This window comes from Delphinapterus leucas, chromosome 1, assembly GCF_059928025.1.
Source record: "Delphinapterus leucas isolate spDelLeu-1000000601 "Yukka" chromosome 1, BTC_Dleu_Yukka2, whole genome shotgun sequence".
NCBI lineage: Eukaryota > Metazoa > Chordata > Mammalia > Artiodactyla > Monodontidae > Delphinapterus > Delphinapterus leucas.
In genome coordinates this window covers 30451090-30463983 of record NC_143129.1, presented here as the reverse complement: position 1 = coordinate 30463983, position 12894 = coordinate 30451090, and the positions used below count along the sequence as shown (strand labels likewise).

Here is a 12894-nt window from a genome sequence, read left to right as displayed (position 1 = left end):
TTGGAGAACAATTTGTCACCATCTCGAAAAATAAGGTATTCACACACCTTATATATAAAACCCCAAAATTTCAATTCTTTGTCTATACCAAAAACACTTTGAAATATTGATACCCAATGATTTATACAAGAATGTTCATAGCAGTACTGTTTGTAATAGCAAAAAACAAACAAAAACTTGGAAACAACCAAAATGCCAATTAACATGAGAATGAAGGAATAAAGTGTGGCATATTCCCACAATGGAATACTACACAATAATGAAAAAGAAGTAACAACCGCTACTGTAACAACATGGATGAATCTCATAGACAGAACATTTAGTAAAAGAACAGAAAATAAATTAACCAGAGCCACACATAACATGGATAGATATTGTTAATAATGTTGAATCTAAAAGCAAACTCTACTCCTGGGTATGTACTTAAGAGGAATGAGTAATTATTTTCCCCTAAGTACCTGTACAAGAACGTTGATAGCAACTTTATTCATAATAGTCAAAACCTGGAAACAAACTAAATGCCCATACAAGAGGAGAATGGATAAATAGTGGTATATTCCTATAATGGAATACTGCATAGCAATGAAAAACAATTAATGATTGCTAAGTGAAACAGCATGGATTAGTCTCATAGACACAATCCTCAGTGAATGAAGCCAGATGTAAAAGACAATGGCCTGGGATCCCCTGGTGGCTCAGTGGTTAAGAATCCGCCTACCAATGCAGAGGACACAGGTTCGAGCCCTGGTCCAGGAAGATCCCACATGCCGCAGAGCAACTAAGCCCGTGTGCCACAACTACTGAGCCTGCGCTCTAGAGCCTGCCAACCACAACTACTGAGCCCGTGTGCCACAACCACTGAAGACTGCGTGCCTAGAGCCTGTGCTCCACAACAAGAGAAACCATTGCAATGAGAAGCCCACGCACCGCAACAAAGAGTAGCCCCTGCTTGCCAAAACTAGAGAGAGCCCGCCACGTGCAGCAATGAAGACCCAACGCAGCCAAAAATAAATTAAATAAACAAACAAACAAATAAATAAAAGACAATGACCTGATATACATGATCTCATTTTTATGAAAATCAATACAGTTAGGCAAAACTAATCTTTGATAACAAAGGTCAATTCCTTTTGTTAGGATTAAAAATTAGGAGGAGGTATGAGGGAGTTTTCTGAGTTTGGGAAATGTACTCTATCTCAATCTAGATGGTAATTACATAGATATATACATATATAAAAATCCATTGAGCTGAACCTTTAAGATTTCCGCACTTTACTATATGTAATTTATACCTAAGTAACCTTAACAATGCAAGATCCAGAAAGCAATATAATATTTTACCCTTTTATAAAATTCAAAAATCAGTGCTACTAATAAAAAATAATGTGCACAAGCGATAAAACAAGAAATGATAAAATAAAGAAAGAGGGAAGGAAGTAGGGAGGGAGGGAGATTAAACATAAAATTCAATATGGTGGTTACCTCCAAGGGGAGAATAGGAGAGGAATACCACCTGTTTCTTGGGTTGGGTGGTGGTTTTATTAGTGTTTGTTATTGCATTTAAAAGCAATTAATTAGTGTAAAATAAAATCTACAGGAGGGCCAGGAATGAACCAATGATGATAGTGGGTCATGAACCAAGGGTCATGATTAATCTAAATTTTGATATTTGAGTTTATTTTTATGGCACAAATAAGTACCTATCCACTGATTATTTACCTGATCACATTTCCTAAATTGGTTAAACTTAAGTTAACTCGTGATCCTTCCCTCAATCTGTCACCTTCAGATCCTGAAGATTTCTGCCTTTCACTTCCAGCTAAATCCACCAAATTAATACTGGATTGTTTGCTGAGGTCTCTGTCTAGAAAAACCTGTAGGAAAGCAACACAGGTCATGCTATTAGAGTGGCAGCAGACTACACAAGAAGACAATCTATTTTACATTCTAGAATATTTTTTCTAATTGTATTTCACACTCAAAAAAGATGTAATAAAATTTGCAAGTTAAAATGCCATCCTCTTTATAATGACATTTTACAATAACATTACTAGGTTCAAATGTCTCAGTTGCCCCTTCCCAATTCTGCAAAGCTACTTTCAATGATATATTAGATATTAGTATTTCTGTGATCAATAAGTATTTTAAATCTACTGTGAAATCTGCAAAATAAGTGACTGTTCAGGATGGTGTAGTCATGTAATGGAAAGAATGCCACAGGTTCCCTTTCTGTCATGTAACTGTGAACAAATGATTTAACTTTTCAGAGTTTCAGCTTCCTCAGTTGTAAAATAAGGATGATAGCATGTTTTGGGGATGTTATGAGGGTAAAAGATAATAGATGTAATGGTTCTAACCATGCCTGGCATACATAAATAGGTGTTAATGTTGTTACTGACACCAATAAACAGAGTAAAATCATTCTTTTCCAGTTAATTTTGTCTCTTGCCTCTAAAATATCAAGTTTAAAAAATAGCAGGGAAAACCATATTTAAAGTTTATGAATTTCAGTAACATGGTAAAATTAAGTGAATAATATTTAAAAGTTTACAAGGTTCTTTAAAATGCAGAATGCTATTTAAACTTCTCAACATTCCTATGAGGATAACTATTCATCTCATTTTTACAGAACAAGAAACTGAGACTTAGGAAAGGTAAGTTACTTCCCAAAGTTTCAGAGCTGGTAAACAGAGTCATACATGGTCTAGTGTTTTTCCACTATTCCTGGTTAGAGCAGGACAATCTTTATTTATTACTGTTTTATCTATTACTAGTGCTGTGGCTTAGGGGATGGAGGTGGTAAAATTGTAGCTAAATGTTTAACCAGGCTTTGTGAATAACCATGTCTGAATCAAATTGTCCATAACTGTAGAGGTCACTCGGTGATATCCACCAAGGAGAATGGAGGAGAAAAGTGCGCTCTAGTTTATCAAAGATTCTATTTAGTGGGGCGTTACATGGATTACCTGATTTCAAAGACTTTATCTTTGTGATTCCAAATATCAGAAAGACACTTCAGTATCTGGCTAGGCTCATGGATCTGAAAGTTGGACATTATTATATTGGTGATGCATACAGAGCCTACTAGTAGAATTCTCCATGACAAACCACAGACCCACTCTCATATCTCCACAGTTTGATCAATTCGGGGGTCAAAACCTGTTTCCCAGAGCATCGAATTTACTTGAGGGAAAGCAGTCTTTAGTCTCAGGGGCATTTCTGGGATCTGGTAGGTCTTACTGCCACCCCTCTGTTAGTAACGGGCTCACTTAGGCCGGGGTTGGGGGGCATGGATGTCGGGGGAGGGAAGCAAGAAGACAAGTGCCTCACTTTCTCCTGCTTCTGACCCTATAGTCTATGTTTGGAAAGAGCCACCTTAATCCATAGATCAACTCTAAAAAGATTCCATAATACTCACCAGCCCATAACGCTACTGGGAACCTTTCCCTGGACCCCCTTGGTGGGAGGTGGGGACAATGGCATCCACTTGAATCTCACCTGCTTGAACTGAATGGTGATGACCATGTGAGACCGGCTGCTGCTGGCATTCATGTTGGTCGAAGCTGTGGTCCTTATTTTTGTTCCTTGTTCCATCAGTCTTTCAATCTGGGCATAGTTCTCACAAGGCACTGACTTTAGACCATCCACATAAAAGCCCAGCTGTTGGTCTTCCCTTACTTTTAGCCCTCCAGGTTTCTTGGTTTTGGACAGCAAATCTTTTACCTGTGTAAAAAAGAATAAATAATGCAAAATTCAGGAAGGCAAGGATTTTTGTTTATTTCACCGTTACAGCCCTTTCTAGAATATATTAAGTGCTCAGTAAATATGTATTGGATGAATGAATAAATGTTAAAGTTCTGTAGGTACCAGACCACCTCATAATTTAAATAAGTAAGGAAAAGAGAAATGACAAGCAAGAAAATATGGAAACCTGCTGTAATTAGTGAAATCAGAAGCATATATTTTTTTAGAAATTCAGTTTTATTATGTTCAAGTACCTAGAGCACTTCAACCAGACTGCGAGGTCCCTGAGGGCAGGGCATGTTTCTTTACTAGGACAGTAAATCCTAACATGGTTCCTGACATGTGATAGGAACTCAGCGAATGCTTGTGGAGAAGATAGTGTAACTGAAGCTAAGCTAACAAGTAATGTTTAATACGCTGAATATGGAGTATTGGCGGAACTGCTTTTGTAGCATGAAAAAACATTTTAGTCGGTATCTACAGTTGTCTGACTTTACATAGGTGATTCTAAAGCTTTTGTGCTTGAAAACATGGTTCTCAGATTATCCTAAATATTCTCCTAGCAATCTTGTTAACTCTTGTAGTTGATCCGCAACTCCTTTGTGAATAATATAAAAAGAAATGATCCCAGCCTCTTTCTGAATTATCACAAATTTTGTATTACAAAGTAATGAAGTCTTACTTTCCTGAGAACAGTGATCAATGAAACTTAAAACACTTAAAAGTTAGTAACATTCAAAGTACCTAATGTTCTGCCTAGGTTAAATCATGTTGCAACAAATGCCACCACTGTGAATATCTACTACCAAGGGAAACTTATTTAACCCAAACGGTATTTGCTACAGCCAAACCTAACAAGAGACTGTGGGTAATTCTTTGGATTTTCTTCTTATTATTGGAGATTTGTGTGATGTCACACTTAGCCCATGGCCTCAGGTGAAAGTCCATGTTGCCTCTCCCCCAAAAAAGCCACTTCTGCCAAGGCACAGTAGGTCGAGCTATGGGAGCCTGGTAGAGCCAGAGTCCCTAGAGCAGGTAGTTGGTATTATACGATGCAGGGAGATCTGGGCTGGGAATCTGACCTGGGCTCTTAGTTCTGGTTCTGCTTCCAAAGTGTGAGAGCTTTGGAAAGTCTCTTACATCCCCAGTTTTCTCCTCATAAGAGAAGAGCGATGGATAAAATGGTCTCTAAGATCTCCCCAAGTATTCTGTAGCTTTAAGTCCTAGAGTCAAAGCAAGATCACAGATTGAATTCAGGAAAGCAAATTAGGACAGTGGACAGAAAGGTCAGAGATAAGCAGACATCAGAATGGAGGCAACTCTGTCTTAGATAGGAAGCCTTTTCTATAACTTCCACTGAGTGATTATAAATTGTAGGAAGCGGCATCTAAGGCTGAAGATGTGTCTGAAGAAGGCTTATTAAAAAAAAGGTAAGTAGGTTTATCTAAATGGAATATGGAAGTGCCCAGAGACAAGGGCAGATCCTGGTACCTGATCCTCCAGGTTGTACCTGGAGATTGAATCGATGGTTATCACGAGAACTTCCTCACTCACCTCAGCTCTTGTGACTCCTAAGTCTGTATCTGGCACTCCTTCAAATATGACTTTGCCGCTAGAGAAATCTTCTAAAACCCCAGTCTGATTCTCTTATTTCCCTGTTTAGAACCCTTCACTGACTCTCCATTGCCTCCCAGACAAGAGCCCTTGCCTTTTAGCAACTGATGTTTAGCGCCATCTACTGATGCTTCCCTGTTCTCACCTCCCCACATGCTTCCAGCTCTGGCTACACAGGACTCTCACTGTTCCCTTAAACGCCATGTGCTTTCACGTATCCGTGGACTTATTAAATACGAATCCTGCTGCCTAAAGTGTCCCCCAGGCCTCCTACTGCCTCACCAAACTCATAAATATCTTTCAAGGCCCAGTCTAACTGTGTTGACAAACACCAACAGTATTAGTTCTCTCTCTTCTATGCCTTTCTTTTCACCATTCATGCGGCATATGTAATATATTTTATTACTATCTTCAGTGGAGGTTATATCTTCTATGAAACTTCTCCATGACAGGAATCATGTCTTAGGTTTTATTCATTCTCAGAGTCTAGTATGATGTCTGAAACATGAAAAGTATCTAATAAATGTCACTTTGTTGAAGTACTGCTGGAAAAATACCAGAGACTCGTAGAAGATGGGACATGAAGAAGTATTTAGGATGTCCAATGTCCTTATTTTAGAGATAAGAAAAGAGAACTCCAGAGAGATTATCCTCATTAATAGGTATCAGTAAGGGACCCACAATGTGATGCAATTCTCCCCTGTTCCTTTCACAGAACTTCATAATAAAGGAAGTAAAGTTGTCCTCCTGAAGTTACTGGCATGAAATAAAGGAGCTATACTGTCTCCCAAGCCCATCAACTTGAAAGAAATATAAACTTAATCTGTGACCTTAACATAACAACCCATTTGAATTTACTATCAACCTTCAACAGTAATAAATGGCTCATGGAAGCATATGAGAAAAAAAATGGATATTTCCTCTCCTTAATATAAAGAGAAAAACACTGACAGATTTATTCCTTCAGTAATATTTATTTAGTAATGATTAAGTGCAAGGCTTTGGGATAGCACTTGGGGTTACACAAGAAATCTTGGGGTATGAAACTACCCTTAAGAAACTTAGAATTATAGATACCCCTGTCAATTTACCCATTCAGCAAACCTTAGGGGCATCCATTCTAAACCAAGTATTATACTAAGTATTGCCAATAGAAAGGTGCAATTATCTGTTCTGGAGATACAAATATGTAAATAAAATTTTACAGTATGATATAAGCACAAAGAGGAAAGGTTGCTCAATATCTAGTGTTTGATAAGCGCTATGTTAGAAATTTAAGATTCAGTGCATCTCAAAGTGTAGTGTCTTGTTTTAAATTCTCTACTTTATAAATAAGCAAACTGAGCTCTGAGATAAAGTGATATCCCAAAGTCACAAAGCTAGTAAATGAGAGAGCTGGGATTTGAACCCAGGTTCTATGATCAGGCAAACTATGGCCCATGGGCCAAATTCAGCCCTCCACTTGTTTTTGTATGATCATTGAGGTAAGAATGTTTTTCACATTTTTAAATGGCTGAAAAAAATCGAAAGAAAAATATTTTGTGACATGAAAATTAGGTGAAATTCAACCTTCAGTGTCTGTAAACAAAGGTTTATTGGTATGCAGCCACGTCCACTCACTTACATACCTCTGTGGCTGCTTTTGTGCTCTGAGGGCAGAATACAGTAGTGGTGACAGAGACTTTATGGCCCTCAAAGCCTAAAATATTTTCTGTCTGGACTTTGAAGATAAAGTTTGCCAACCACTGTCCTGAAGCCCGACTGACTGAAGCCTTAGGATGTATAGAGGAGCTGACATCTGAGCTGGATTTGAAGTTTAGTAGTTTCTTTAAGGCCAGATAAAGCAGGAAGGGTATTCCAGGTAGGGGAAGATAGATGTAGGAAAGAATGACATATTCTGCAAAGGACGAATAGTTCTATGTGGCTGAAGAATAGAATGTGTGGAGACACTAGGACATAAAATGAAGTGGAACCTACCTAAAATGAGGTAGGTTAGGGCTGAATAGTCAATGCCAGGCTAAAGAGTTTTGACTTTATCTGTAGGATAGGTGAGGGGGAGCCTCTGATATTTATTAAGCTGCAGAGAGTCACTCAGATTTGTGTGTCAGAAAATATAATCACTGTTACCTGTTCATTGTAAATTTCCAGCATGCTGAATGTAACCTGTATAAAAAAGGGCATAAAGTAAATTAAGATTCTCTTGAAACAGTCATCTTTGAAAAAAAAAAGTACTAGGGAAATGAGATAAATGTACAACAAAGGAAAAAGCGAAATATTAAATACAGTAAAGCTCTTTTTCACAAGCAATAGGAGATTCTCAAGTAATTTTAATGATATGGAGGAAGTTCTTAATATAAATTAAAAACATACAAAACATTGCATGTGTGTGTGCCTGTGTGTGTGTGTTTCAGCCTCAACTGAGAAGAGAAAAATGTTGTTCTTTATTGCTCACTCTCTGATCTGAACATATGCAGAGAAAAAGATTGGTCTTTAACCCTACTGTGCTTTTGGAATAATGCTAGCCAAGCTTACACCCCTTAAACAGGAGACTGGGGGAATCTGAACTTCTCTAGTCTAGAGAAAAGGCTCTAAGATACTGACATTTTGCCACCACCATCCCTTACCCATGAAAAGCTGGCTTACCTGTTAGTCACCCTGTGGTGAGTCCTGCCTGTCAAACCTTACCTCCCCAGAGCTTCCAACTAGCTTCAGAGAGCATCACATTTTAAGATGAACAAATGGGAGGGGAGATCAAGATGGCAGCGCAGGAGGACGCTAAGCTCACCTCCCCTCATTAACACATCAAAACTACGTGTACCCGTGGAGCAATTCTCACTGAAAACTAATTGGAAACCAGCAGAAGGATGCTTACAAAACCAAGGCTATAAGAAAGATCCACACAGAATCGGGTCGGAAGGGAAGAGAAGCAATCAAGTCGGGACCTGTGCCCCTGGGAGGGACACAGAAGAGGAGAGATGTTACACAGGCTTGGAGATCCTACTGGGGAGTGAGAGGTTTGAACACACAGTGGGCAACCCAGCCCTGGGGTCTGACACCGGGAGGATGAGTTCCCCTAGCTGCTCTGAAAACCAGTGAGACTGACAGAGGGCTATAAGAAACCTAGACTCCACTCACGAAGAGTGTGCACACACTTGCTTACTCCAGAAACAAGGCAGAGGAAGCAGATTAAAACTGCATGGGAGGGCTTCCCTGGTGGCGCAGTGGTTGAGAGTCCGCCTGCCGATGCAGGCGACGCGGGTTCGAGCCCCGGTCCGGGAGGATCCCACATGCCGCGGAGCGGCTGGGCCCGTGAGCCATGGTCAATGAGCCTGCATGTCCGGAGCCTGTGCTCCGCAACGGGAGAGGCCACAGCAGTGAGAGGCCCGCGTACCGCAAAAACCAAAACCAAAACCAAACCAAAACAAAACAAAACTGCATGGGAGGGGAGAGGGGGAAGATGGCAGAAGAATAAGACGCGGAGATCACCTTCCTCCCCACAGATACATCAGAAATACATCTACACATGGAACAACTCCTACAGAAAACCTACTGAACGCTGCAGAAGACCTCAGACCTCCCAAAAGGCAAGAAACTCCCCACGTACCTGGGTAGCGCAAAAGAAAAATGAATAAACAGAGACAAAAGAATAGGGACGGGACCTGCACCAGTGGGAGGCAGCTGTGAAGGAGGAAAGGTTTCCACACACTAGAAGCCCCTTCGTGGGTGGAGACGGTGGGTGGCGGAAGGGGGGAGCTTCGGTGCCGTGGAAGAGAGCGCAGCAACAGGGGTGCGGAGGGCAAAGCAGAGAGATTCCCGCACAGAGGATCAGGGCCGACCAGCACTCACCAGCCTGAGAGGCTTGTCTGCTCACCTGCCGGGGTGGACGGGGCTGGGAGCTGAGGCTCGGGCTTCGGTCGGATCACAGGGAGAGGACTGGGGTTGGTGGCTTGAACAGAGCCTGAAGGGGCTAGTGCACCGCGGCTAGCTGGGAGGGAGCCCGGGGAAAAGTCTGGACCTGCCAAAGAGGCAATAGACTTTTTCTTCTCGCTTTGTTTCCTGGTGCGCGAGGAGAGGGGATTAAGAGCGCTGCTTAAAGGAGCTCCAGAGACGGGCGCAAACCGCGGCTAAAAGTGCGAACCCCAGAGACGGGCATGAGACGCTAAGGATGCTGCTGCCGCCACCAAGAAGCCTGTGTGCGAGCACAGGTCACTGTCCACACCTCTCCTCCCGGGAGCCTATGCAGCCCGCCACGGCCAGGGTCCCGGGATCCAGGGACAACTTCCCCAGGAGAACACACGGTGCGCCTCAGGCTGGTGCAACGTCATGCCGGCCTCTGCCACCGCCGGCTTGCCGCGCATCCGTACCCTTCCCTCCCCCCGGCCCGAGTGAGCCAGAGCCCCCGAATCAGCTGCTCCTTTAACCACGTCCTGTCTGAGCGAAGAACAGACGCCCTCCGGCGACCTACACGCAGAGGCGGGGCCAAATTCAAAGCTGAACCCCAGGAGCTGTGCGAACAAAGAAGAGGCTCTCCAAGCAGCCTCAGGAGCAGCAGATTAAATCTCCACAATCAACTTGATTACCTGCATCTGTGGAATACCTGAAAAGACAACGAATCATCCCAAACTGAGGAGGTGGACTTTGGGAGCAACAATATATATATATATTTTTTCCTTTTTCTCTTTTTGTGAATGTGTATGTGTATGCTTCTGTGTGAGATTTTGTCTGTACAGCTTTGCTTTCACCATTTGTCCTAGGGTTCTGTCTGTCCATTTTTTTTTTTTACTTAAAAAATTTTTTTTCCTTAATTATTTTTTATTTTAATAACTTTATTTTATTTTATCTTTATTTTATCCTTTCTTTCTTTCTTTCTTTCTTTTCTTTCTACTTTTTCTCCCTTTTATTCTGAGCCGTGCAGATGAAAGGCTCTTGGTGCTGCAGCCAGGAGTCAGTGCTGTGCCTCTGAGGTGGGAGAGCCAACTTCAGGACACCCGTCCAGAAGAGACCTCCCAGCTCCACGGAATATCAAACGGCAAAAATCTCCCAGAGATCTCCATCTCAACACCAGCACCCAGGTTCACTCAACGACCAGCAAGCTACAGTGCTGGACATCCTATGCCAAACAACTAGCAAGACAGGAACACAACCCCACCCATTAGCAGAGAGGCTGCCTGAAATCATAATAAGTCCACAGACACCCCAAAACACACCACCAGACGTGGACCTGCCCACCAGAGAGACAAGATACAGCCTCATCCAGCAGAACAGGCACTAGTCCCCTCCACCAGGAAGCCTACAAAACCCATGGAACCAACCTTAGCCACTGGGGACAGACACCAAAAACAATGGGAACTACAAACCTGCAGCCTGCAAAAAGGAGACCCCAAACACAGTAAGATAAGGAAAATGAGAAGACAGAAAAACACACAGCAGATGAAGGAGCAAGATAAAAACCCACCAGACCTAACAAATGAAGAGGAAATAGGCAGTCTACATGAAACAGAATTCAGAATAATGATAGTAAAGATGATCCAAAATCTTGGAAATAGAATAAATGCAAGAAACATTTAACAAGAACCTAGAAGAACTAAAGAGGAAACAAGCAACGATGAACAACACAATAAATGAAATTAAAAATACTCTAGAAAGAATCAATAGCAGAATAACTGAGGCAGAAGAATGGATAAGTGACCTGGAAGATAAAATAGTGGAAATAACTACTGCAGAGCAGAATAAAGAAAAAAGAATGAAAAGAACTGAGGACAGTCTCAGAGACCTCTGGGACAACATTAAACGCACCAACATTCGAATTATAGGGGTCCCAGAAGAAGAAGAGAAAAAGAAAGGGACTGAGAAAATATTTGAAGAGATTATAGTTGAAAACTTCCCTAATATGGGAAAGGAAATAGTTAATCAAGTCCAGGAAGCACAGAGAGTCCCATACAGGATAAATCTAAGGAGAAACACGCCAAGACACATATTAATCAAACTGTCAAAAATTAAATACAAAGAAATCATATTAAAAGCAGCAAGGGAAAAACAACAAATAACACACAAGGGAATCCTCATAAGGTTAACAGCTGATCTTTCAGCAGAAACTCTGCAAGCCAGAAGGGTGTGGCAGGACATATTTAAAGTGATGAAGGAGAAAAACCTACAACCAAGATTACTCTACCCAGCAAGGGTCTCATTCAGAGTTGACGGAGAAATTAAAACCTTTACAGATGAGCAAAAGCTGAGAGAGTTCAGCACCACCAAACCAGTTTTACAACAAATGTTAAAGGAACTTCTCTAGGCAAGAAACACAAGAGAAGGAAAAGACCTACAATAACAAACCCAAAACAATTAAGAAAATGGGAATAGGAACATACATATTGATAATTACCTTAAATGTAAATGGATTAAATGCTCCCACCAAAAGACATAGACTGGCTGAATGGATACAAAAACAAGACCCTTACATATGCTGTCTACAATAGACCCACTTCAGACCTAGGGACACGTACAGACTGAAAGTGAGGGGATGGAAAAAGATATTCCATGCAAATGGAAACCAAAAGAAAGCTGGAGCAGCAATACTCATATCAGACAAAATAGACTTTAAAATAAAGACTATTACAAGAGACAAAGAAGGACACTACATAATGATCAAGGGATCGATCCAAGAGGAAGATATAACAATTGTAAATATTTATGCACCCAACATAGGAGCACCTCAATACATAAGGCAAATACTAACAGCCATAAAAGGGGAAATCGACAGTAACATATTCATGGTAGGGGACTTTAACACCCCACTTTCACCAATGAACAGATCATCCAAAATGAAAATAAATAAAGAAACACAAGCTTTAAATGGTACATTAAACAAGATGGACTTAATTGATATTTATAGGACATTCCATCCAAAAACAACAGAATACACATTTTTCTCAAGTGCTCATGGAACATTCTCCAGGATAGATCATATCTTGGGTCACAAATCAAGCCTTGGGAAATTTAAGAAAATTGAAATTGTATCAAGTATCTTTTCTGACCACAACACTATGAGACTAGATATCAATTACAGGAACACATCTGTAAAAAATACAAACACATGGAGGCTAAACAATACACTACTAAATAACCAAGAGATCACTGAAGAAATCAAAGAGGAAATCAAAAAAATACTTAGAGACAAATGACAATGAAAACACAACGATCCAAAACCTACGGCATGCAACAAAAGTAGTTCTAAAAGAGAAGTTTATAGCAATACAATCCTACCTCAAGAAACAAGAAAGGTCTCAAATAAACTATCTAACTTTACACCTAAAGGAACTAGAGAAAGAAGAACAAACATAATCCAAAGTTAGTACAAGGAAAGAAATCCTAAAGATCAGAGCAGAAATAAATGAAATAGAAACAAAACAGTAGCAAAGATCAATAAAACTAAAAGCTAGTTCTTTGAGAATATAAACAAAATTGATAAACCTTTAGCCAGACTCATCAAGAAAAAGAGGGAGAGGACTCTAAAATTAGAAATGAAAAAGGAGAAGT

General features: G+C 40.7%; 1 protein-coding gene across 1 annotated transcript in view; it reads right to left on the bottom strand.

The window, feature by feature from the left end:
- LOC111177405 (kinesin-like protein KIF28) overlaps positions 1-2083 on the bottom strand; it is a 43445-nt gene extending 41362 nt beyond the window's left edge. The window contains exon 1 of the mRNA XM_089907655.1: positions 1720-2083. Within this exon, the coding sequence (XP_089763781.1) occupies positions 1720-1898 (179 nt within the window). The 5' untranslated portion in view covers positions 1899-2083. The remainder of the gene's footprint in view (positions 1-1719) is intronic.
- Positions 2084-12894: the final 10811 nt, after the last annotated feature.